The sequence below is a fragment of the Lepidochelys kempii genome, chromosome 7 (genome assembly GCF_965140265.1).
Source record: "Lepidochelys kempii isolate rLepKem1 chromosome 7, rLepKem1.hap2, whole genome shotgun sequence".
NCBI lineage: Eukaryota > Metazoa > Chordata > Testudines > Cheloniidae > Lepidochelys > Lepidochelys kempii.
The window spans coordinates 28183538-28210742 of NC_133262.1; the positions used below are offsets into that span (position 1 = coordinate 28183538).

The 27205-nt window shown below is 41.3% G+C and overlaps 2 protein-coding genes across 5 annotated transcripts in view; one reads left to right on the top strand and one right to left on the bottom strand.

Moving 5' to 3' along the window:
- Positions 1-968, bottom strand: part of IL17RB (interleukin 17 receptor B) — a 39184-nt gene extending 38216 nt beyond the window's left edge. Inside the window, exons 1-2 of one of the 2 annotated variants that reach the window (XM_073351542.1) lie at positions 528-968; positions 357-420 (exon numbers count right to left, since the gene is read on the bottom strand). The gene's annotated coding sequence lies outside the window, so the exon portion shown is untranslated. Of the gene's footprint in view, positions 1-356 lie in introns of both variants that reach the window. The other variant, XM_073351543.1, reaches the window with a different exon arrangement.
- On the top strand, positions 775-26131 carry CHDH (choline dehydrogenase). 3 transcript variants are annotated; one of them, XM_073351536.1, is made up of 9 exons: positions 775-938; positions 1682-1736; positions 6517-7346; positions 7682-7833; positions 15095-15224; positions 20968-21102; positions 22503-22645; positions 23357-23459; positions 24141-26131. In XM_073351536.1, exons 3-9 carry the CDS (start codon positions 6587-6589, stop codon positions 24557-24559), a joined length of 1842 nt encoding a protein of 613 aa, XP_073207637.1. In that variant the 5' UTR covers positions 775-938; positions 1682-1736; positions 6517-6586; the 3' UTR covers positions 24560-26131. The 3 variants fall into 3 exon arrangements, with proteins under 3 accessions (XP_073207637.1, XP_073207639.1, XP_073207638.1); XM_073351538.1 differs by having other exon boundaries at positions 1682-1701; XM_073351537.1 differs by lacking the exon at positions 1682-1736.
- Positions 26132-27205: the final 1074 nt, after the last annotated feature.

Consider the following 27205-nt stretch of genomic DNA (forward strand, 5'->3'; position numbering starts at 1 on the left):
TTATGAAATAAATCAATTGGAATAGAATATTCAGTGTACAGATCAGTGTACAGATCAAACAACTCATTGTATGAAATTTTAGTTTGTACTGATTTCACTAGTGCTTTTTCTGGAGCCTGTTGTAAAACCAGACAAATATCTAGATGAGCTGATGTACTGGATGGAAGCCTCTGTGTACCCCCAAACCACTGATCTAGGGAACAGAGGCACAGAGAGGTTATCTATAAAAAGGAGATAATGGCATTTCCCTACCTCACAGGAATGTTGAGGCTAAACATATTAAAGAGTTGAGGCACTTAGACACCACAATGACCCTTGTGAGTACCACAGACTGACGTGTATAAAGTTTTGCCTACCTTAAACTTTACGATTCAGCATTTCTATGCCGTTTTGCGGCCAGAAAAGTGAAACAGCAGCAAGCTGGCAAGGGCAAAAGACAAAACTGGGGTTAAACTGCGGGACGCTCTTCCGTGTGTAAACAGGGAGATGTGAGGAGGGACAGTAATCAGAAAAGCGGTGGCTTTTACCGGCTGTAAGGTCACCAAGAAGTAAAGCTACGTGCTGACAAGTCTGGTTTTCCAGGCAAGTCAACGTTTGAACAGCTCCCCACGCTCCGTGCAGGTGCAGGCCGGCCCAGCAGACTCGCTGCTCAGAGGGGGAGACAGCCCCCGGGCTCAGCCGTTAACTGGAGCCCGAAGTGCGCCGCGGCTCGTGGAAGCCCCTCCAGCCCCGACGCCAGCCTGCAACCGGGACAGGGACGGGGGGAAGGGGAGGCGGCTCGGGGCAGGAGCCCGCCCCCCTCGGCTCTGGCTGCCCTTTGGATGGTCCAAGGGCCAGTCAGCGGACTCCCGCTGTCCAAAGTTCGGCGCGGAGCTAGAAGGCTCCGGAGTCGAGCGGGGCCGCGGCCGATGGTGCTGAGGAGCCGGGCTCGCTGCCCCGTGAGTGCGGCTGGGGCCTGAGGAGGGAGAGTCGTGGGCCGGGTGGGGGCGAGACTGGGGCAGGGAAGGCGGGCGGTGGCTGGGAGCCCCGGAGTGCGCTCGCCTCACCCCCCACCCGGGCCGAGCCTCAGCCGCGAGCTCGGTTCGCGCCAGGTGCTGGAAAGGCTCTGGGCGGGGGCGGGGAACTTCCCTCAGCTTCATTCCCTGCCCCCCCCCCCAGCCTTTGGCCGAGCAGCGCCGGCAGAGGCGCTTCCTGGGGTTCAACCTGCCTCGTGGCAGCGGCGTGGCCATGCTCTGCCTGCTCCTTCCCTGGCCTACGGGGGGGGCTTCCCCCTCCCCCCTGCGTTGGGCCTCTCCTGCCCCCCTGCAGCTCCCTGAAACTTACAGGCGTTCGTGTGATAGCGACGCGGTTTACCGGACCGTCTTGTCGTTTGTGCTGGCTGAAGGTTAAGGCTCCCCAAAAGCAAATGGAACTAGGCCGATTTTCGGCAGCTTGTTGGGAGTCTGGGCCCCATGTTTACTTTATATTAAAAGGTTTCTCTAGTGCATGAGTCACTTGCTTATGGGCCCTCGTCTGGGTGACTTTTAAATACTGCAGAAACGATCCTGCCATATGTCCTTAAACAAATTAACTTCAGCTACTAGCAAAATTGCTGAGAAAATTATCTAAAATGTTTCCATAGACATTCATTTAGCTGTGTTTAATATCATTCATTTAGCTGTGTTTAATATCTCACCCTTAGGTTGGAATGGAAAAAGAAAGGCAAGTCATACTTCTTGCAGAGGGTTAACCACTAGGTAATACTATTAATGGAAGTATTGCAAGAGTGAAGATAAACATCCAGGAAAACTAAACCATGATACTTTTGAGATGAGTCACAGTAAAACAGTATCTATGTTCTAACAAATCCTCAGAGAAAGTGGGTGAACTTTACATAATTACCACTGAGAACCTTCTTCTGACTCTAACAAAATCTGAAAGGAATTTATTTTCAACAATAATAAAGATCTCAATATGCCTCTCCTATATAGTCCAATACAGGTATAAGGAGATTTGGGTCATTCCCCACAAACCGAAATAGGAATTTGTATGGCATTCTATTTGAGGGATTAACAAGATAAAAGCAACGAGAACTGTGTATATTGGATTTAGATTAAGAATCATGGGACTTTTCCATGCCCACACTAGCATTCAGATTTATTTGAATGCCTTGGTCTCCGTCTGTAAGCTGCTGTCTCACTTCCATCTTGACCTTTCTGGTGTCATAGTTCATTTTCTCTGGTCAGGGATTTCCAACAGTGATTAACCTTATTTAAGAAACTTGAAGTTGCAATATCTAAAATAAAACAGGTCTAGTTTCAATACAGAAAGCAAAAACAAACAAACAAAAAACCCATGAAATGTAAATTAGAATTTAAACTCTGTTAAACTAATGGTGAAACCTATACCAGAGATCGCTCTCTGTATTCAGACGGTTTCCCTAAAGGTCTCTGCTCAGACGCATCCCCTGAGAAAAGTAGTACACCTCTGTTCCCCCTCTTAGTAACAAATATGTATTGGTTCCTTGAGCAATTATTTAAAACAGGTTTAATCCTACTACAAAACACCTCCACAGCTAATAGGGCATATAGCTTATATTAGAGTTTTGAATAACAGTGAAACTTCATTGTATGGAAATGATTTGACCCCTTACTATTCTTGTATAACCTGCTCTTGGATGAGTATGTTATCAGCTGCAGTTAGTTTCTTAGGAGGTATTTGTTTAGCCCTTTTAGGTGGGTACTATATTCTCTGAAACCAGACTCTCCGCAGGTTTTGAGGTGTTGAACTGGATTCTCCCTGGTTAGGGTTAGACTTCAAGCTCCACTTTTTGTACTGTTGCTGTTGAGAAATCATGAGTGATCATCTACAACTAAATGGTTCTGGAAGATTGCATCTGGTTCTAGCCTCCCCAGGAAGTAGCATTCTCTGTTTTGAAATAGAGGTTTAATTATTCCCTGGCTTCTCTTTGGTCACCCATTACTGGAGACTCCTTACAAACCTGTTAAGGTTCCTCCCCCACTCTGAACTCTAGGGTACAGATGTGGGGACCTGCATGAAAAACCTCCTAAGCTTATCTTTACCAGCTTAGGTCAAAACTTCCCCAAGGTACAAAATATTACACCCGTTATCCTTGGACTGGCCGCTACCACCACCAAACTAATACTGGTTACTGGGGAAGAGCTGTTTGGACACGTCCTTCCCCCCAAAATACTTCCCAAAACCTTGCACCCCACTTCCTGGACAAGGTTTGGTAAAAAGCCTCACCAATTTGCCTAGGTGACTACAGACCCAGACCCTTGGATCTTAAGAACAATGCACAATCCTCCCAACACTTGCACCCCCCACTTTCCTGGGAAATGTTGGATAAAAAGCCTCACCAATTTGCATAGGTGAGCACAGACCCAAACCCTTGGATCTGAGAACAATGAAAAAGCATTCAGTGTTTTACAAGAAGACTTTTAATAAAAAATAGAAGTAAATAGAAATAAAGAAATCCCCCCTGTAAAATCAGGATGGTAGATATCTTACAGGGTAATTAGATTCAAAAACATAGAGAACCCCTCTAGGCAAAACCTTAAGTTACAAAAAAGATACACAGACAGAAATAGTTATTCTATTCAGCACAATTCTTTTCTCAGCCATTTAAAGAAATCATAATCTAACACATACCTAGCTAGATTACTTACTAAAAGTTCTAAGGCTCCATTCCTGGTCTATCCCTGGCAGAAAACCAGCATACAGACAGACACAGACCCTTTGTTTCTCTCCCTCCTCCCAGCTTTTGAAAGTATCTTGTCTCCTCATTGGTCATTTTGGTCAGGTGCCAGCGAGGTTACCTTTAGCTTCTTAACCCTTTACAGGTGAGAGGAGCTTTCCCCTGGCCAGGAGGGATTTCAAAGGGGTTTACCCTTCCCTTTATATTTATGACACCTGTGTTAGAGACTACCCTAATTACATATATAAACTGGGGTTGGAGAGGAGATTCACCAGCCAGGGTAGTCAAAATAAAGCCTAACCTTTTAATTTCAGTTTCATGCCTCTTTTCTCAAGGCCAGTTTTATTAATAAAAAGAAGATGCAAAAGAGGTCAGAGTAATAGAAAACACTGGATAGCAAAGGCCTGTTCCACTTTCTACAAGCTTGGCTGGGACAAAACATACCCTTTTTCCCCTTCATAGCCCTTGCAGCTACTCCAGGCCACCTGCTTCAACAAGCTTACCCCCAATCCTCCTCTTTCTCAAAGTGACTCACATGCATTCTTTTAAAAGTCTCCAGCAGGCAGTCACATGCTTGATCAGCTGACCTATCTCCCTCATGTATCCTGCCTGGAGACTACAACTCTCAGAATCTTCCATTCTCCAGGGATTTACTCCTGTAACATGTACTGGCCATATCTGTAATTACATGTAAGCATTCTGTTACAAACCTCTTGCCATAAGAGACTGACACAAAGTCTCCTCAAATATGCTACACACGGTTCCAATCCAACTCTATAAGAAAATCTATCTTGAAAAGCTATGGATTGTCAGTATCTTTGGTAGTTGAAAGATTCACGGTTATACCTATAAGGTGGGTAGAAAGCTGGCTAGATTGTCGGGCTCAACGGGTAGTGATCAATGGCTCCATGTCTAGTTGGCAGCCGGTATCAAGTGGAGTGCCCCAAGGGTTGGTCCTGGGGCCGGTTTTGTTCAATGTCTTCATAAATGATCTGGAGGATGGTGTGGATTGCACTCTCAGCAAATTTGCGGATGATACTAAACTGGGAGGAGTGGTAGATACGCTGGAGGGGAGGGATAGGATACAGAAGGACCTAGACCAATTGGAAGATTGGGCCAAAAGGAATCTGATGAGGTTCAATAAGGATAAGTGCAGGGTCCTGCACTTAGGACGGAAGAACCCAATGCACAGCTACAGACTAGGGACCGAATGGCTAGGCAGCAGTTCTGCGGAAAAGGACCTAGGGGTGACAGTGGACGAGAAGCTGGATATGAGTCAGCAGTGTGCCCTTGTTGCCAAGAAGGCCAATGGCATTTTGGGATGTATAAGTAGGGGCATAGCGAGCAGATCGAGGGACGTGATCGTTCCCCTCTATTCGACATTGGTGAGGCCTCATCTGGAGTACTGTGTCCAGTTTTGGGCCCCACACTTCAAGAAGGATGTGGATAAATTGGAGAGAGTCCAGCGAAGGGCAACAAAAATGATTAGGGGACTGGAACACATGAGTTATGAGGAGAGGCTGAGGGAGCTGGGATTGTTTAGCCTGCAGAAGAGAAGAATGAGGGGGGATTTGATAGCTGCTTTCAACTACCTGAAAGGGGGTTCCAAAGAGGATGGCTCTAGACTGTTCTCAATGGTAGCAGATGACAGAACGAGGAGTAATGGTCTCAAGTTGCAGTGGGGGAGGTTTAGATTGGATATTAGGAAAAACTTTTTCACTAAGAGGGTGGTGAAACACTGGAATGCGTTACCTAGGGAGGTGGTAGAATCTCCTTCCTTAGAGGTTTTTAAGGTCAGGCTTGACAAAGCCCTGGCTGGGATGATTTAACTGGGAATTGGTCCTGCTTTGAGCAGGGGGTTGGACTAGATGACCTTCTGGGGTCCCTTCCAACCCTGATATTCTATGATTCTATGATTCTATACCTGTAAATTATACACAGCACAAGACCCATGGCTGACCTAACAGCAGCTATAATAGGCATGATTCTCCTCCTTTACATTGGTGTAAATCTGATGTACAGGTTTGCTGACTCACACTCTTTATCATGAGTCTCACAATATTTCGTGTTTTTCTTAAATTCCCAGATGATGGAGGAAAGAACACCTACAATTTTATTATTCTCATGACTTTTGAACAATTGGGATTAGTAATACCAGGAGTAATGGAATTACATTGATCTAAAACTAGTGTGAACGAAGGAGATTGTGGCCTGCTGTTTCTTGCCAAACGACCTGTTCTCTGTAGCTATTCCACCCTGTCTTGTAACATCTGCAAGAGCAGGCCTGTCTTCCTATGGTTTTCAGACCCCTATTAAATACAAGGGCTATATTATATCCATATATATCTACATGGACTGGGCATTAGGGTGGGAATCAAGACACATGGATTCCATTCTTAGGGTCAGCTATTGCCTAGCTGTGTGACCTTTAGCAAATCACTTCTCTGTGCCTCAGTTCCCCCTTAGGCAAACTGGGAGTAGTTATGCTTAGCTACCTCTTAAAAATGTTAATAAAAACAGATAAGCATTTTGAATAAACTAACACATTTAGGTGGACTGCATATAATGCAAAAAACAATGCTAATCAACTGGCATTAAACTGCTTGCATATAAAGAATAACAAAGCAGCATGTTGCAATAAAATAAATGTTTATTGTCATGCTGGCACTGCAGTTATCTATTTGGATAGCCGTATAATTAATGTGGATGCCAGCTTTGCTTTAAAATGACGCATCAAAATTTTAGGCCACATGTTGCAGTCCTTTATGATTGAACTAGATGCATCATAATACATTTTTAAGATCTTTTTTGTGTTCTAGGACAAGATATTTGATGCTGCATTGTATGGGACAAGAAGTTCTTAAAAAGAGAAGACACATATAAGAAAGGATGTCTCATTTAATCAAAGGAGTTAAAAAATGTTATGGTCCTTCTATCAGTCAAATGCACAAAGTAACAGGATTTCCATTTAAACCACCCCTACTCAAAAGCTTACTAGCCTACAGTGGGCAAAAATTAAAAACTTCACGTACATGTTCTAAACTTAGTTCTGAAAATGCAGATTCTTACAGTTACATCATAGTTGGAGCTGGATCGGCAGGGTGTGTATTAGGCAGCCGATTGACTGAAGATCCCCTTAGTACTGTTTTACTTTTGGAAGCAGGCCCTAAAGACACCCTTCTAGGTAGTAAAAGATTAATGTGGAAGATTCATATGCCTGCTGCATTAACCTATAATCTTTGTGATGAAAAATATAATTGGTATTACCACACAACACCACAAAAGCACATGGATAATCGAATTATGTACTGGCCCAGAGGTAGAGTGTGGGGTGGCTCCTCATCTCTCAATGCTATGGTGTACATTCGGGGGCATGCAGAAGACTACAATCGATGGCATAGAGAAGGTGCTGTGGGATGGGACTATGAATTTTGCTTGCCTTATTTTAAGAAGGCACAGACCCATGAGCTGGGTCCTAACCTGTACAGAGGTGGGAATGGACCGTTGCATGTGTCAAGAGGAAAGACGAACCATCCTCTTCATCATGCATTCCTGGGTGCAGCCCAGCAGGCTGGCTATTCTTTCACAGATGATATGAATGGTTACCAACAAGAAGGATTTGGCTGGATGGATATGACTATACACAGAGGTAAACCTTAAAGAGTTACTTTGGGAGTGTATGTATCTAACCTATAAATGGTATTTAAGGGTCGATCTATTTTCCATTGAATTCAATGGGAGTATTTTCATTGACTTCAAAACATTTCTTCCCTTAGAAAGGAGAGAGGATTTCATAATGCTGCTATCAGCTGTTTGCATTCATTCCTTTAGTCCTTAAATTTAAAGCTCTTTCTTCTGAATGATAAATGTGGCACCCCACTCTAATTTCTGTATAGGAAGAAAGACAAGAAAATACCTTGAAAATGAAGGCACATGAACTATTTTGATGCTTGCAGATGTTAAATGAAAACATGTATTTTGTAGGTCAAAGATGGAGCACAGCTAGTGCTTACCTTCACCCTGCCATAACACGCCCAAACTTGTCCACAGAAGATAGAACGCTTGTAACGAAAATTTTGTTTCAAGGAACAAAAGCCATAGGGGTTGAGTATGTCAAGAATGGGCAAAGGAAAAAGGTAAGAATTTTTATTTCCCTTCCTGAAAGAATGGGGTCAAAGAAAAATAAGCCTTATTTAACAACAAATAGAAACTAAGACTGACACATCCTTTCTGTACAAAAATTCCACTTTTCAGATGTAATACTGTAGCTCAAAAACACTAGTCAGTTTCAAGGATATGATTCTTTGTTAGATAGTTATGTTAGAAAATATATTTCCTTTTTATCATTTCAGACATCAGGATATTCTCTGTGCTGAAAGAGGGAATGATGAGAGTGTAGAAAGGAAAAGGCTATGCTTGAGGTTTGAAATTGGAACCTACTCTGTAGTCATGCACAGTTACAGTGTGTTGGCTATTGTACTGAATTACTAATGTGCTGGAAAAACAATTTAGGAAAATCTGTTAAAACTGAGTATCTCCTATGGAGTCTGAATAGCTTAGGGGATAGATAATGGAACATAGAGTCATTCTTTGTTGCCATTTTGAATCCAGTTAAGTCTAGTAATGACTAACTACTATAAGGCACATTCCCAGCTGCAGAATAGACATACCCTAACAATTTTATGGCTATTTGGTAGCCTATATGAAATGGGTTTGTGATTTCACTCCAACTTCCACTGAACAGGCATCCACATCACAGAGATTGTCACAACCAGGGGGACATGCGCTGGTAGTCTCAGCACATAAGCCAAGAATGGAATGGGAGTCAGGACTAAAATGGCCTTTGATATTCGGTCAGGATCGAGGAATATTAGCAAAACAATGAGTAACTGCCATTACTTCTTAGCTTTTCTATGGATAAATGGAGGACTTCAGTTTCTGGGGCTTTCAATTCAGTACTTTTCATAAGAAAAGAAGTATTCAGTGAGGGCTTATCTACATTGTGAGGTAATGTGCTCTAGGAGGTATGATTTCTAAAGTGGACTAATGTACTGTGCATCATTTGGTCTGGATAGACCCTGCTGGTGCACACTAAAGGTTCCTTAGTGCACTTTAATGTAGTACTGTTTCAGATAGCACTATGTTAAAGCACACCAGCAAGGTCTACACAGACCAATTGATACACAACACATTAGTGCACTTTAGAAATCACTCCCCTGTAGCTCGCATTACCCCACCATGTAGACAAGCCCTTACTCTTCCCTTTTGAATATTACTCCTGATTATTACATATGTAACTAGGTAACTGCCTAAGGTGGATTCAGATATTATTTTAAAGTTCTAATAACAAGGGTGAAATGTTGGAATAATAATACACCAAAGGGGAGGAGAGCATAAATCTTGACAGTTTGAGTTCACTGAACATAAGAACGGCCATGCTGGATCAGACCAAAGGTCCATCTAGCCCAGTGTCCTGTCTTCCGACAGTGGCCAATGCCAGGTTCCCCACAGGGAATGAACAGAACAGGTAATCATCAAGTGATCCATTCCCTGTTGCCCATTCCCAGCTTCTGGCAAACAGAGGCTAGGGACACCATCGCTGCCTATCCTGGCTAAAAGCCATTGATGGATCTATCCTCCATGAATTTATCTAGTTCTTTTTTGAACCCTGTTATGGTCTTATGGTAGCAAGGAGTTGCGCAGGTTGGCCGTGCATTGTGTGAAAAAATACTTCCTTTTGTTTGTTTTAAATCTATTGCCTATTAATTTCATTTGGTGGCCCCTAGTTTTTGTGTTATAAGAAGGAGTAAATAACACTTCCTTATTTACTTTCTCCACACCAGTCATGATTTTATAGACCTCTATCATATCCCCCCTTAATTGTCTCTCTTCCAAGCTGAAAAGTCCCAGTCTTCTTCATCTCTTGTCATATGGAAGCCGTTCCATACGCTTAATCATTTTTGTTGTCCTTTTCTGAACCTTTTCCAATTCCAATGTATCTTCTTTGAGACTGGGCGACCACATCTGCATGCAGTATTCAAGATGTGGGCATACCATGGATTTATATAGAGGCAATATGATATTTTCTGTCTTATTATCTATCCCTTTCTTAATGATTCCCAACATTCTGTTTGCTTTTTTGACTGCCACTGTGCATTGAGTGGGTGTTTTCAGAGAAGTATCCACAATGACTCCAAGATCTCTTTCTTGAGTGGTAACAGCCATCCCAGATCCCATCATTCTATATGGACAGCTGGGACCACGTTCTCCAATGTACATCACCCTGCACCTATCAACACCAAACTTCATCTGCCACTTTGTTGCCCAGTCACCCAGTTTTGAGAGATCCCCCGTAGCCCTTCGCAATCAGCCCCAGACTCAACCATCTTGAGTAGTTCTGCATCATCTGCAAATTCCGCCACCCCACCGCCCACTCCTCCCAGATCATTTATGAACATGTTAAACAGGACTGGGCCCAGTACAGACCCCTGGAGGACACCACTATTTACCTCTCTCCATCCTGAAAATGACCATCCATTCCTACCCCTCGCTTCCCATCCTCCAACCAGTCACCAATCCATGAGAGAACTCTCCCTTCCATCCCATGACTGCCCACTTTGCCCAAGGGACCTTGTCAAAGGTTCTCTGAAAATCCAAATACACTATATCCACTGGATTCCCCTTGTCTTCATTCCTGTTGACCCCCCTCAAAGAATTCTAGTAGATTGGTGAGGCATGATTTCCCCCCACAAAAACCATGTTGACTATTCCCCAACAAGCCATTGTCATCCATGTGTCCGACAATCCCGCTCTCCACCATAGCTTCAACCAGCTTGCCCGGCACTGAAGTCAGGCCCACCGGCCTGCAACTGCCAGGGTCACCTCTTTCAAAAATTGGCATCACACTAGCTATCCTCCAGCCACCTGGCACAGAAGCCAATCCAAATGATAGGCGACAGACCACAGTGAGTAGTCCTGCAGTGTCACACCTGAGTTCCCCCAGAACTCCCAGGTGAATACCATCTGGCACCAGTAACCCGCCACTCTTCAGTCTATCAACCTGTTCTAAAGCCCCCTCCAATGACACCTTAATCTGGGACAGCTCCCCAGACCCGCACCCAAATAGAATGGCTCAGGCCCGGGAATCTCCCCCACATTCTCAACTGTGAAGACCAATGCAACAAATTCATCCAGCTTCCCCACAACAGCCTTATTGTCCCTGAGTGCTCCCCCAGCATCCTGATTGTCTGAAGTACATTATACCCACAGGAATCAATATGTAGAGGGCGTTGAGTGACTGAACACCTGCTAAATGTTAAAAGATAATATAAATAAACTATTCTTTGATCTGCTAAAGCACAGAACATGTCTATTCTTTTCTAAGCCAATTAGAATGATGCTTTCCATTAATAATGCAGGGCAAAAGTTGCAGAATTCTCATTGACTTTAATGGGAGCCCCATATGTCTGAGAGGAGAAGTTGGCCAGAAACAGCACCTGTCACTTTACTGAGCAATTTACTTACATGAACATGAATAATCTTTCATTATTATAGAGAAGGTGTTTGGCTGAGAACGATGGCACAGGACAAGTGTACTTTTATTAGTTTTGGCCCTAAAAATAAAGTACTAGATACAGGAACATCATGTGTACTGTGTATAAATATTGATATGATTTGGTGAGCTAGTTGACCACATGATGGGTAGCAGGAGACCCAGAAGGTAGTCTCATCTCTGCCACTGATTTCCTGTGTGACCTTGGATAAATCACTTAATCTCGCTGCCTCAGTGCACCATCTAAGTAAGTGCAGGACATTGTTTTTTCTCTCTCTCTGCCCAGTTATTATATATTTTAATGTATTAGGGCCAAATGTGCTTTTTAAAACTTCAGCTACACAAGTCTTATTCAATATATTTTCTTATATGTTCCTGGAAAAAGAGCGCTCTGATTCCTCTGTCATTCTACCACAGTGTCTGGTTTTTATTTTCTGCCATTTCTAATTCAAGTGCAAGGGGTTTAGAAAAATGCATGCATTTGGGAAAACTAAATTGGGATCTGCATGACAGTTTCAAAATTTAACTTTCAGCTTGATCTCATTAAAAGTAAAAGCTTGCAAGAGTAAAAAGGTGACCCTTTCTTGCTTTATGATACATAAAAAAGATACCACAGTTTCTTCTCTCCCCCTCCCCCCACTTTTTTAATATTAGAAATTCAAGCCTCGTCTCCCTTGTTTTTTTTCTGGGAAGATTCTAAGGATGACGGGAGAACTAATAGTTTTATGACATCAGAGAAACTATGCAAGGAAGCCTGATTGAGAAGAGAAATGATTTTTATAGACTATTTATTTAAAATTCTGTGTTATATTTGTTTAGTTAACAACTATTGAAATCAAACAGTTAGGAAAAACTATTTGATTGTTGAAGTTTTCTCAGTCTTCCCTTTTAAGTGAAGATTTAGGGCCTGATCCAAAGCACATTAAAATCCGAAAGATCCCCACAGATTTTAATGGACATTGGATACGGCCTTAAGAAAGCTCCCAGTCATTTCAGAAGTCCTTCAGAAAAAACAAATAAAATGGCCTTGGTAGTCCTGGTATGTTTTAGGTAAAAAAAATCAAGCAAAAAAGAATATTTATGGGGGTTGGGGAATGCTTTCAGACTTTTTTTTATGTATCATAAACTATATATGTGTGTGTACATATATAAGGGACCAATTTGATTGTTTTTCCTCTGAGGTCACCTTTAAATGCACTACATGACTATATACAACATGAATTACAAGCTATGAATGTCTATGCAGCAGGGTTGCACTGGGTATAAACCCATAACCTAGAGCAGAGATAAGAGTACACATTTGGAAATAGTATGATTTGAAACAAGCCACATTTTCATTAGGAAACAAAAATGTGAACACATACTTCATTTACACAGTGACTCTCTGATGATTCGCTGAAACTATTTTTGTATACATTATGCAATGTACTGTAGAGATTTTGCATAGCTGTTGTTTTATGAACCAATTCAATAAACCTGAATGTTTTGTGTATTAGTTCTACCATACTAGACAATTGTCCAGAGCAGAAAAATACAAGGGGGAGCAAAAAGTCACCACTGGGTGTGCTAGCAGTAACATCAGATGAGTAGTGTGAAAACAATTAATAAAAATCAAACTTTTTGTAAGTTTTGTTCTGTTCTATCAGTCAGAAAGAAAATAGGAATAGTAAAAGTAAATGGTACTTCGCATACTGGTATTGCCTGTATACATAAAGGAAAAATCAAGTTGGTCATTTTTAGAAGACTACAGAACCATGCCTAAAATACCACAGCTAAAATTAAAGTGGAGACACAGTGTAGAGTCTTAAATTCTACAAAAGTAAACACTGGGCTTAAATTCTAGTGTCTGCAGATGAGCAATACAAGAGCTGCCTTCTTGAGCTCTTTTTTTTGTCATTTCTAGTGATTTTATTAAATTGAGGCAAATCTCTATATACACATTTAGCAGAAGTCTATTTACATGTATTAGATGGATAATATCTATGTTTACTTTTAAGCATTTTTATTTTTGTTGATTTAAATTTCACAGTTGTGGAAAATTATGGGGTGAGGGGTATGTGTGATGGGGCGGGACTCACCCCTGCAGCACCTCCTGCTGGTCATCCAAGGAATTAGCGTTTCCAGCCTCTGGAGAGCCCTTTGCAGGCCGGTGTCCCGCTTGCTGGTGGGCCCCAAGTCCCTCCCGGACCCCGGTGCCCCTTTCACGAATGGATGCTGCCCCCTGGCAGTACCCCCACTCCATGGCATTTGCTTTGCAAGTTATGAAAGTATGTTCAAAGATGCCGATTGCTCAATGTATGCTCAGTGATGCTAGATGAGATGTATTACAGGACATTGAGCACCAGTGCAGTGTTAATTTTACAACATTCTATAGCTCAAAGTAGTAGTAGCTTTAGGATTTGTATCAGATTTAAATGGCCTTTGTTTCTACTTCCCTATGTGAATACACTCCTATTTGTCCCTTTACATGTATTTCATGTAATCTAGTCACTTTTAAGTTTCTTGAATATTTCTTTCCTAACCTCCCCACTATGCAAAAGTTTGAATTTATTTCCCCAATGCTGATAGCACTTTCTCTGACCCTAAGATCTCAAATATCTAAGGGCAAAATTCTGCTCTTGCTATTCTGAACCTTATAATGGAAAGTGCTGGACATGTGGAGAGTTCCTGAGCCATTTTGTTAATATAAGGCAGGTTGATTTCAGGGGTGCAGGGGAGAAATGTGCTCTGTAGCAAACTGTAATGGTCCTTTAAACAGACTGAGCTCCCCAAAAGCACCTGTTGCCAAAGACAGAATTGCTAACCTTGCCTGGAGATCAGTCCCCTTGGAGACATGGTTTCCTGTTGGACACATTCATTGCTCCCCGTCTAACAATGAAGAGAGTGATAGATCAGAGTTCTGTCTAGCTGCTGACTGGATGAGTTGGGGATGAGGAGAGGAAGAGCAGCCTGCACACTTTTCTCCAACCCCTCATGAGACAGGGCAGGATTTTGCCCTAGATCTGCAGTGCTGATCTGACAACTGAGAGCAAGAGAAAACAAATGAATATGAACCATGAAGCTTATGGGTGGAAAGAGTCAGAGAGGAGATGATGAAGATGTTAGATAATGAATGTCTACTCACTAGGTACCGATGAGATAAATAGGTCAACCTCTGAGGTCCTCAGCTAAGGGTTAGCAGCATAAGTAGTAACCAGCTGAGAGATGCACATTCTTTAGGCTGTTTAATGAAAAAACTGTCATACAAAACAATGTATGTATACATACTTATAAGGGCTCCCTGCTATAGCACATAGCTATGTGGGGCAATGGAAGTGTGGAATCCATGAGACCACAAGGGCTGTGAAACCAAAAATTCGCCTCAGTTGGACTGAGGATGTGACAATGCTTGAAGAGAGACTTTGTTGAGCTAACATATTACAGAATACCTCAGAGTGTAAAATCTTTTTCAGGATTTTTAATCTATTAATCACTAGTGAAAATGGAACAGGCTCTGGCTGTTTCCTTGCTTGAAGTTACTGTAGATCTCTGTTCTGGAAAGAAGTGTGCAAGTGTACTGCCAATCATGTTATTTGATCAATTAAATGCTTGTGTACCCTACAGTCTTAATAAATTACAAAACTTTGTTCAGTTCACATTGTGTTCCAATGTGACATCTGAGTTATTTCTGTCCATAGAAACTTATACCAAGGTAAGCAAAGCATTTGGAATAATAAAGATGGATGCTGGTATGATTCTAAAGAAATAGAGTATCTTTTTTTTAAAAAAAAGCTCTTGGAAATATTGGTTGTGGTCTAAAATCAAACCTGTAATAATCTTCTTTAAAATTTATTTTTAATTTTCAGGCTCTTGCCAGTAAGGAAGTGATTTTAAGTGGAGGTGCCATAAATTCCCCACAGCTGCTTATGTTGTCTGGGGTTGGAAATGCAGATGACCTCAAAAAATTAGGGATCCCTGTTGTTTGTCACCTTCCTGGTAATCTTTTTATTGGTTTTATCTTTCACCTCCCTAATGGTCTGATCCAGAGCCCATTGAAGTCATTGGAATGACTGCCATTAATTTCAGTGGCCTTTAGATCAGGCTCTGTGGACCCAAACCAACTACCATTACAGTCAATGGAAAGACTCCCGTTGACTTTAATGGAAGTTAGAAAAAACTCTTTTATACATTGCACCTCTCCATGTAATGGTGTCCAATATTCATTTCTTTCTGAACTATGGCAGTAGATAACTTATTTTAAAGCAAAGAAGCCGTATGTATCACTGATATTTTTAAATTAGAGCTGTACATTCTCTTTGATCCACAGCGGATTGCCTACCGATAGTAATCAGAGTTTAATATAAGGATGGAGGGTAGAACATGGGCCTTATGTAGTAACTGAACTTTTCTAGCTAAAAGTTATCGTTGCATTTAGAAATTATGCCTACCATTGTTAGAACCAGAACTATTTCTGCTATTTGTTTATATGGCTTCTTGCATGCTCCATTTTCCTATGTGTGCTCAAGAAAATTAAACAAACAATTGCATATCTAAATTATTTGAAAATCTTACTCAAATGATCATTGTTAGGTCTAAGAGTCAACACACCATGAGGAATAACATGGGAGAGTTTTTCCTTGCATTCTGCAATACCGGCATATGGCCTGAATAAATACCTTAAATTAAGCATGTGGCAATTCTCCAAAAAGGGCCATATTTTTGGAATGTAATGTGCCCACGCTACACATACCCACGTCATATGTACTTTGAAAGCTTATTTTATGTACGTTTAGATGAAGTATGATGTGGTGCTGCCAACTGGTGCCATAAGTTTGTAGGTGAGGTGAAACAATGCTACCAACAATGAGAAATTGTCATTTTTTGCACAGTTCCAGAAACACTGTAACATGACTATGACAACATTTTGGATAAATTAACTTCAGTACCTTAATAGTGTTTATTGATCAAAGCTACCAAATGACAACCTCTGAATAGGGGCCCTCCCAATCGGGGGGTCTAAATCCACTGCTCTTGGCTACTTCCTACCACTATCCCTTCAGTTTGGAGCATGGCCCTTGTAGTCCAATTCACTGGGATGGCTTGCCTCCGATAGCACCCTTTTGTGGACCTTGGGTGGTGCCCTGCCATAATCCCAGGCTCCTACCTCTTTGCTAGTCAGCACTGAACTGAGCCAGGCTCTCACCTTTTCTCCTTTCTCCAGGCCTGGCATTGGCTGCAGGTATAATGGGGCGGGGCTAGCTGGGCCCAACGGCTCTCTTTAACCCCTGCCGTGCTGGTGGGTAGTTTCTCTGCTTCATCACAGTCCAGAACTGATTTACTATGAAAAAGTACCTGGGAAAATAAACGCCTGTCACCTACAATGAACACTGTCTGAATTCTCTCCTGGTGTCTTTTAAAACTTTATCTTGTGATGTCCTACCAATACTAAATAACGCTAATCATAGAATATCAGGGTTGGAAGGGACCTCAGGAGGTTATCTAGTCCAACCCGCTGCTCAAAGCAGGACCTAATCCCAACTATATCATCCCAGCCAGGGCTTTGTCAAGCCTGACCTTAAAAACCTCTAAGGAAGGAGATTCTACCACCTCTCTAGGTAACCCATTCCAGTGATTCACCACCCTCCTGGTGAAAAAGTTTTTCCAAATATCCAACCTACACCTCCCCCACTGCAACTTGAGACCATTACTCCTCGTTCTATCATCTGGTACCACTGAGAACAGTCTAGATCCATCGTCTTTGGAACCCCCTTTCAGGTAGTTGAAAGCAGCTATCAAATCCCTCCTCATTCTTCTCTTCCGCAGACTAAATAATCCCAGTTCCCTCAGTCTCTCCTCATAAGTCATGTGCTCTAGCCTCCTAATCATTTTTGTTGCCCTCTTCTGGGCTCTTTCCAATTTGTCTACATCCTTCTTGTCGTGTCGGGCCCAAAATTGAACACAGTACTCCAGATGAGGCCTCACCAGTGCTGAATAGAGGGGAATGATCACATACCTTGATCTGCTGGCAATGCTCCTACTTATACAGCTCAAAATGTCATTAGCTTCTTGGCAACAAGGGCACACTGTTGACTCATAATATTGTTCTCATTCAGGTGATTCCATTTTGGGCTGGTTTCAACCACAAGCTTGCAACAAAGAAGAGAACCTACCCAGCAGTTGCATATTCACCTATTACGGATGCCAGACCAGCTGACATGGCCACAGTCTATACTACTGTGCTGAAATGTCAGCAACTGTAGGACAGGTGCCTTTTGTTCAGATCATGGATCAGCAGCTGTGTGCTGTCACTCAACAAGTGAAATGGACTCTCCAAATGAACTTGGTACCAATGTGATTCACCTGGATGTTTTTCACACCCTGTGCTGTTTTATTGCATGTGTTACGAAATTTTGATGAGACGCAGGATTGCTAGACCTTCTTGTTGATACTGATGTGTATGCTGCTTGTAATGCAGATCAAATGCTTGCTGCTAAGCAATTCAGCTGTGCTCTATAGGTATGTCTACACTGCAATAAAAAACCTGCTGCAGGCCTGCATCAGCGGACTCAGTCTAAAGGGCTGTTTAATTGTAGTGTAGATATTCAGGATCAGGCTGGAGCCGAGCTCAGACACCCTCCCCCTTGTCAGGACCCAGAGCTCGGGCTCCAGCCCGAGCCAGAAATGTCTACACCACAATTAAACAGCCCCTTAGCCTGAGCCCAGTCAGGTGACGTGGGCCAGCAGTGGGTGTTTAATTGCATAGGGTATAGACATACCCCTATGGCTTGGCTCTAGCATTAGAGGCCCGGAGTGCTCCAAAACTTTATTCTTTTGTTAAATTGTGTGAGCAGGAAGGAGGTACTCATGTAGTTCCAGCATTTGTCTGGCAAATGTTGGCTCACACTCAAAAGGTGTCTGAGTCTGAAGACTCAACAGTCCTTACAACGTCATTAAAGAGCTTGTTTGTGCTGTAATTCAGTATGTGCGGTCACTACTGAAGGACTTTCAGATATGTGGGTATGCCCAGTCTCCTACATTCAAGGTCTGGGAGCATTTTCTCCAGGTTATGTAGACACTGCATCTAAATGTCCATGCAGAGTGAGTGTGTGATTGGAAACTTCACATGACATAGCAGGTCATGCTTCAATGCATCTTTACTGCAAACAGAGCCAACTATGCCAGATGGATATCAATCTACATTTTTGATATGTTAAAATTTCCCTGAAGTAGTATTCACTGCCTTTGAATCTGGGGGGAATTTGCTGTATGTCATACTTCTGTTTTTTTCAGTGGAATTTGGAGTGACATGGGAACAGGGAAAACTGTCCTCAAAGACTCATAGGGCAGTAGTGGGATTGTAGTACTGACAAGAAAGAAGCCAGCCCTTGTCAGATAGACACTCACATGACATGTCCTGAGTGAATATGCAAAAACTCTGAGAGAAAGAAGTGGCCTAACAAGAAGTAGTGAAGACTAAGTTCACAAACAAGTCCTTGCCTTTGCACTGAAGAGGAATGAAAAGCATTTTACAGCAGTTACCAACCATGTCATCAGCAATATGACAAACCCATTTGATCCTGAGTCACATCTAGAGGTGCTTATCACCATATATAATGGACACCATGTAACATCAGATGTACAAGACTCTCTACTGAAAATAGCAGATGTTGGTGAAGAACAAATGGAGAGATTTGTGAGAGGTGCACTTGATTCTGATTGGACAGGTAACATCTTCAGCCCAGTCAAGAAATCTGGCACCAAACATTTGCTGACATGATCAAGAAAACTAAATTTAAGCCTGCCCAGGGAGGGATTATCACAGCATTTATCAGACCAGAAATTGTTTTCTGAAGAGCCCTGTCCTTAGTAAGATGCAACGATGCTGTTTCAATGGCAACTGTTCTTAGTCACCAAGTAGGACCTGTGCCTATGTTCCTCTTCCATGCTGTGGAACAATGAGAAGAACAGACAAAGCTGAATTAGGACATCATCTGGAAGCTCAAGCTGAAAGGATCCATGAGCTAAGAGCATGTGACAAAGAAACCACAGGGTATATCAGAGATGCCGTGGGTAGTCTTTGACAGATAATGACAACAGTAACTCTGTGAAAACTGCAGAAAAATAGCGCCAGACAGGATCTAACAAGGATGCAAGAAATGTCAGGTGATTGGTGGATGTCTGTGCCTCCATGGAAGAAGTTTCTAAACGTGGCATCCAACAAGCATTCATTTGTAAAATTCCTCTGTAAATATATGGTTCAAAGTGAACCTGAGGGTGTAGGAGCACACCAACACAAATACTCCTTCTTCCTGAGGCCTAAGTAGGAAAGTCCATCATCACCAGCAGAAGTGAAGGTGCTGAAGAAGTCCAAGAACTTGTACAGTATTCAAGAGGAAGCTGTATGTGCCAATATAGCTTTTGGGTCTCTTGGTGTCAAAGGAACTATAGGAATACGTCACTTGATATAGATGTTTTGGAACTTGCTGTTCACTACTTTCCAAAAGTGAAACATATAGATAATGTGGATTGAAATAGGCAACATTACCAACACAACTGACAAGTGTTGCTTCATACCTATGTGTGCAGTTTATGATGCACTCACTCCTGACTTCTGCAACATACTTCCTGCTGTATACGCATTAACAGGATGTGACCTAGTGTCATTCCTGTTTGATATTGAGGGAAAAAAATCTGTGTTTAATGTCAAAACAGAGGTTCAGAGATCTTGCCAAATTAGGATAGAGTAATGGACAAGTTGTAATTTCTGCAGCAAGGAAATTGGTAGCACTGCTGTATGACCAGAGCAAGAAAGAAAAGGATACCCTCAAGGACTTGAATTTCTTGTACCTCAATCTAGCCATCAAAAAGGACAAATGGCCAAACTACCATCATGTCAGGGCAGTTTTGAAGATCATGTCAAAAGAGCAACTTGACAAACAAAGATTTGCATGTCTTTGCAGATAGGTAAACCAGATACTGGATCACCATTGCGACATGGATGGAAAAATGTGGAGGATGAACTACTTCCTGGATTCTTCAAGGGCCAATGGAGACCTTATTTGAGCCTGTATCAGTTTCGATCACAGAAGAATCAACTGTGTCTGTAGTTAGAACAATCTTCCCTGCACAGAACTGTGTACCTGCCAAGGCAATGAAGATCATGGTAACCCCCTCATACTCAACAGAGAACATAATGATGAACAAGATGATGATGATGTTGACTAGAAATGTCACCAGCGTTCTACATTTAACGATACCTCTACAAATTATTAGACTTTGTTTTACCCTTTAGATGGTTCTTGTGATGCATGGAGGTCACAAAGAAATTAAATTTTATGTCTTGAAATAACACATAGCCATTAAACAAACAGAAACAAATGCACATATTTCAAAGTGGTCATTTTAACGTGTTGATGCTATAATTGTTTATGCCCCTTTCTGTGGTAATGGCACCACTTGACAGCTCCACATTATATCTCATCTTAAAGTAGACATAATAAAATGATGTGAGTGTGTGTAGATAGGGTACATTAACTTGATGAAATCAGTGGTGTCTGCTGCTTGCCTAAATGGGCTGGACTAGGCCCAGGGTCCATGGTGTTTGACACCACTGCCTTTGTAAGAGGTTATTTCAGTTTCCATTCAGGGTAGTTTATAGAGGAAAATGTACCTGCTTGTATATAAACATTTACATTTTGCCTGTATATAATTTCTTGCGGTTTTTGTTTGTTTGTACCAGGGGTAGGCCAGAATCTTCAAGATCATTTAGAAGTGTACATACAGCAGAAGTGCACCAAACCTATTACTCTCTACAAAGCACAAAAGCTTATTAACATGGCAAAGATTGGTTTAGAATGGCTTTGGAAATTTACAGGTATGTAAAAAATGTGAAACTGTCCCACTGTTCAGTTCTATAGGATTACCAAATTTGGCTTTTAGCTGAACTATATATGTCAGAATCCCAGAGTGTCTTTCCCAATGAAGCTTTATTATTACCAATTCTGCAGAAACTGGAGATTTTAAAAAATCAGTTCAAATGGGGGGAGACTGTGCAGTTTCTTTAGCTTTAATTTGCTTAGTTTTTTCCAAATTAGAATTTATTTTAACAAATGTAATGTTTATTGTAACAAATGAGGTTGAGATGCACTTTTTTTGTAGCATTTCGTTCCCTACCCTTAAATTCAGGCAGGGAATCTTTGCATGTTGCTAAATGTTTGCATTTGTGCCTAACTCCCATTTTGGGATATGTTCCATACTTAAATCTATGGGCCACTGAGAAAAGCTACTGTAAAAAGTGAAGTCAGAAAATGATGTATTAAGACACTGTCTAGAAAACAAATACACTGAACTAAATTCATCCTTGGTGTAACTCCATAAAAGGTAGTTATCTCATTGCATTGTCCAGAACTCTTAAAACTTACTTGTACTTGTATTGTCCAGAAATAATGCATTCTCCTGTCTTATAGTAGCCCAGTCCCTAAATTACATTTTCAAGGATAAATTGTAAAGATTTTTCTTAGCAAGTAAAACAAATAAGACAATTTCAGTGCTAAACTACCCCCCATGCAGTTTCACTGTCTTAGCGTGGTGTCACAGCAAAGCATTTGGCCCAATATATCATGTGCTATTGCATACATATGACTTTTTATTACTGGAAGTAACTATTTTTAAAAGGATGGATTATGACTCATCTAGTTGGGTGGCACAGAGATTTAAAGGCGTGCTGTACAGCAGTGTGGAGGGGAAGTAGGGTCTGCAGATGGTGTCAGGGGGCAGGGAGTGGGCAGAGCTCCCTGTTGCATCTGGGAGCATTAACTGCACTGGATATCTAGCTGCCACAGCTTATTCCCTCCCTCAACCAGCGGACACTCCCAGTGACAATCTTCCATCTAAGCTGCTTCAGAAGCATTGCAACAGTGCACTGCCCTTCATATTAAGCAAACTGTAATACCCCATTCTAGCCCAAAGTAAATGGAAAGATTTAGGAAGCTGGAGACACCTTGGGATTTTTTTAAAGTCAAACACATTTTACATTTATTTAGTGATAAACATGATGAAAGTAATGTACACTGCACAAGTTATAAGTTAATTGCATATGGATTTGCACCCCTCGCAGTTTCACTGTCTTTGATTGACATAATTGTGTGCATTGCACAAGTGGAAAGGTGTATGGGGCATGGAGAAATGGTGCTGAAACAAGGATTTTAAAAATACACATTTTTCTTGCCTTTTGAATATTTTAGAATTTTTCTTTCTTTCTTTCTCAATCTCTAGGAGATGGAGCTACTGCTCACTTAGAATCTGGTGGATTTATTAGAAGTCAGCCAGGTGTTCCTCATCCAGACATTCAGTTCCATTTTCTTCCTTCTCAGGTGATTGATCATGGACGTGTTGCTTCCAAGCTGGAAGCTTACCAGGTCAGTGGTTTAAGGACACAAATTAGCAATGTCCTGAATTAGCAAGGAGATTTACAGTTTATTGGAAACATTAATACTAGTACAGTGATCAAGTTACAGATTGTTCAGTATTGTGTAAAATATGTGACTTAATTGCCTACATTGCAAAAATATTTACAAATTGTATTTGTTGCTGGTGCCAGAATAATTTTACTCTTTATCTTTGGAAAAATACGCAATAAGTTTATTAGGGGCTATGAACCTGATTCTGTGTCATTGTCATCAGTAGTACATAATCAAGTTCTATATTATAATATTTTGTTTTCCCTTTAACTCCTTTGTAGTGTGTCTTTTTGTTGTCTCAATATATAATGTAGATTCAAAAGTCTGTAGTTCATACTGTGAAACTGTCACTATATACAGTACATCTGTTTTCTTTGGCTGGTTTTTACTTCACGATGATAGTAATTTGGTCATCCGAACTGTCAGCTACTACTAAACTGAAATAACATTTGCTTGTTGTTGTATTAGAAATAGTTTATTTCCTGTGCTGTGCATATAACCAAAAAACATAAGAAAAAATGTTCATATTGTGGCCTCCCCTTTTATTCTCCCTTTTTTATATTTTGTTTGGGTAATCTGTAAGAAGACTCCATGTTTTTAAAAATTGCATTGGACTCTGAAGTCTGTCTAGATGGAATTTTGTCATGCGGTGTGTTGGGGCTATTGCAGGTTCATGTTGGACCCATGAGGAGCACAAGTGTGGGCTGGCTAAAGCTGAAAAGTACAGATCCAAGGGACCATCCTGTGATTGAACCAAACTACTTGTCAATGGGTAAATGCCTGGTATCTATATTGAGTTGGTCTCATTCAGTTCCTTCCCCCTTGCTCCCAGGAGAAGTGATCTAACTACCTGCCCATATCAGTAGGAAATTACTCCCCATTTGACACCGGCTCAACTGTGCTGGTTGGCACATTGGTATTATTATTACTATTTATGTTGTGATAGCTCAGAGGAGCCCCAGTTAATGACCAGAATGCTATTTTGCTAGGTGCTGTACAAACTCTGAGCAAAAAGACAGTTCCTGCCTGTTCCCTGCCCCTTCCTGTTCACCCCACACCCACCTGTGCAAGAGGGGGAGTAAAGGCCACCACACACCTTGGTTGCCTCCCCCCACTCAGCTGGTGATCACATAGCCCATACCCTCTTTATTCCTGTGTATCATTTTTATTCATCCTACTCTCCTGTACAAGTGTGTAGGACAAGTGACAATTTTGCCCCTGGTGAATGTATCTTGGAAAAAAGTTCCCATTGTTTTTTCTTTCAGTAACAAGTTGAGAGCCTTTAAATTGTATATAAGCCTCCTTCCACTTTAATTTTGCCGCCTTTTCTTGGTATAGCACACTGTCCTGTACTAGCATTATGATGCTGCTGTTTGTTTGTTTGAATTATGCAAAGGGAAGTATTTCTAACCAGTGTGTGTATTTATAGTCTCTTTGTTTCCTCTCTGTACAGAAACAGATGTGTGGGAATTTCGTCAGTGTGTCAAGTTATCCAGAGAAATTTTTGCTCAGAAAGCTTTTGAAAAATTCTGTGGTCCTGAAATTCAGCCAGGAAGTCATATCCAGTCTGACAAAGAAATAGATGCTTTCATAAGACAGAAGGCTGATAGTGCTTATCATCCTTCTTGTACCTGTAAAATGGGGCAGCCGTCTGACACCACTGCTGTGGTTGATCCTCAGACCAAAGTAATTGGGGTTGAAAACCTGAGAGTTGTAGATGCCTCAATAATGCCCAGTGTGGTCAGTGGGAATTTGAATGCCCCAACCATTATGATAGCAGAAAAAGCTGCTGATATGATCAAGGGGTTCCCATCACTCAGTGAGAAAAATGTTCCTGTATATAAACCTCAAACCTTGGAAACTCAGCGATGAACAAAATGCCCACGCTTATTTTCCAGGTGAGTTTTTACCCACATGGAAATCTTACATTGGACTTTGCCAAGAGAACAAATGTATTGCTACAAAAAATTACAGGTAGGTATTAATTCACTACCTCTCTGATATTGAGAAGGTTGTAACAGTAATTTAAAAAAAAATCAAGTTATTTGCAGTAACTGGTCATTTTAGTAAAGCATTTGGGTGATGACCAGTTTTTGTAATGTAGTTTGAAGTTTATGCTGAAGAGGGTCAGTTCTGCCTTACAAAAAGAAGAGGCAATCATGTGAGCTATCAAGGAGTTCAGGACCTGTATGGCTGAGCGTGGGATGGTAGAAGTGGATGTTTGCTGCTTTGCATAGAACAGTAAGACACTTAAAACCAGTGATGAGCTGCCAAAATCTGAAGAACTGGTTCCTTCAGTCACTCTGGGTCTTCGGCAGCACTGAGGGACCAATAAATGTCAACTTCATTTATTGGTGCTTGTGTAATAATTTATACTAAAATGGATAATGTATTATGGAGGTACTGATCACAGCTCCATTGTTAAGGTTGAATTGTTTTAAACTTAAAGGCATACGTATAGTATTAGATATAGTCAAGTTAAAAAGATATCCATATTTGATATACAGATTGCCTTAATAGCTTCTATAAAAACAAACAGCTGATTATTTAAAATTTCTATAATGATAAATTCTCCATGTTCTTTGTATTTAACTTAATAAAATTCAGTTAATAACTTAATTTGTTTTGGTTGCGTAATGCAATATGGAAACTTACCTTGTTTCACTACTGTATGTTTAAGGGGGCCATGAAAGGTGACTGCCCAGCTGCAAATGATGAAACAGACTCTAAGGTCTGGATTGTTACTAAAGTGTAAACACTTTTTAAAAAAAATTACCTGCTGTCTAGAGAGATCTTTTACCACATCAGATAGATGCTTGTCTGCCCCTGTTCAGTTAACTTGAACATCTTGGCTCATTTACTTTTAGAAAGAATAAATACATCTTGGCTCTACTATTTTGATAATGCTTGCCTAATGCCCAGACTTTTTTCTGGATGTTTGCTGAGAAAAATCCTTTACAGATATCAATCAATGGCCCTTTCTTGAGTGTGTTCTAATAGCTTTCCAGATATCATTAAAGATCACAGGAGGTACAGGCCCCTGCATTGTGATGTGTTCTTGCAAGGTAGTATGGAAATCCCCATAGAATGGAATAGTGAATGGAGTAGAAACAGGATGGAAATTACAATCCTTCTTTTCCCCACCACTAATAGCAGAGGAGGGAGGGAAAAGATCTTTATTCCAGCCTGCACCTGCACTCCTTACTCCTACAAATTTGAATGGGAATTTTTGCTTGGGTAAGGGGTGCAGCCTCAGCCCTATAGCTTGTACATTTTTTTTAAAAAAAAGGGCATTTAAATCCTGTTTTATACTTTGATTCTTTTTAAATCTGCATGATGTTTAATGTAAACGAGGAAATGTGCATAATCCTTGCATAATCTGTCATTATGACAATTAAACTCCTGTGAAAGTTTTTGCTATTGTGCTGTTTTAGCTTGCATAATCATCTTAATCAGCATCATGGTTTAACAGACAAATTTCTGTAGCAGATTTCTCCATTATCTGTTTTCATAAAATAAGCTATTTAGAAATGGGAACATGTCAAAACTAAAAAAAAACATCAGATGTTAGAATGTCTGCAGAGCACAATTAATATTAGTCCTCAGAATAAGGCTAAAATGTTTAGCATTCATAATTAAGTTCCCATAATTAAGTTTCCCATGTAGAAACTGTCTGTTATATGAATATGCCGGAAGGAGGAGTGGAGACACTGGAGGTGGTTTAGTTAGGCTGCAACTTCATTCCCAAACATCTGGGAGTACTGGTAGGTAAAAGTGCAGGTAGATCTACAGGTTTCAGAGTAGCAGTCGTGTTAGTCTATATCTGCAAAAAGAAAAGGAGTACTTGTGGCACCTTAGAGACTAACAAATTTATTTGAGCATAAGCTTTTGTGAGGTACAGCTCACTTCATCGGGTAATTCCATAATCATTTACATATGCTGGGGGTGAGGGAGAGTTGCTCTCAGCTCTTCCCCTTTACTCCTCCTGGTCCACAGCTAATCTGCACCTGGGACCTCATGACCCCCCTTCCTCTTGAATGAGGGCTCCCTGCCATACCTGTCATAAGAATCCTGAAACCCCCTATTCCACCCATTTCCGCTCCTTTTTACAATACCTCTTTTAAATCCTTTACCAAGGAGCACCATGGACTTTATCTGTGGAGTACCTGCACTGGACATCTGCTCCATACTGAGCTGCATCATCATAAGCTAACCCCCATTTTCACTTGGTACAACTGAGCCCCCAACACACTGTGCGGAAGGCAAAACAAAAACAAAAAAAACCCCTCACCCTGACCAATCTGGAGATGAAGGAAAAAATTCCTTCCCAGCCCCCAGTTGCGAGAAAGGAGCAATTAATGCCCACAGTGTATTATGACAAAACCTGGTGTTTAGTTGCTATCATGCAAGGGTGGGGGTGGGAATGTTGCTCCGCCTGTCCCAAGTAAAAGAGGGCTTTTATAGCACCAGCATGGATCTAAATAGTCTCCCCTTTCTTCCAGTCACCTAAGGGAGAGG

Excerpts from the sequence above, each read along its gene's own strand:
- CHDH (XM_073351536.1), top strand. The coding sequence starts at position 6,587 with ATGTCTCATTTAATCAAAGGAGTTAAAAAATGTTATGGTCCTTCTATC. Across the intron at positions 7,347-7,681 it reads GGATATGACTATACACAGAG|GTCAAAGATGGAGCACAGCT; the intron begins GTAAACCTTAAA and ends TGTATTTTGTAG. Across the intron at positions 7,834-15,094 it reads AGAATGGGCAAAGGAAAAAG|GCTCTTGCCAGTAAGGAAGT; the intron begins GTAAGAATTTTT and ends TTTAATTTTCAG.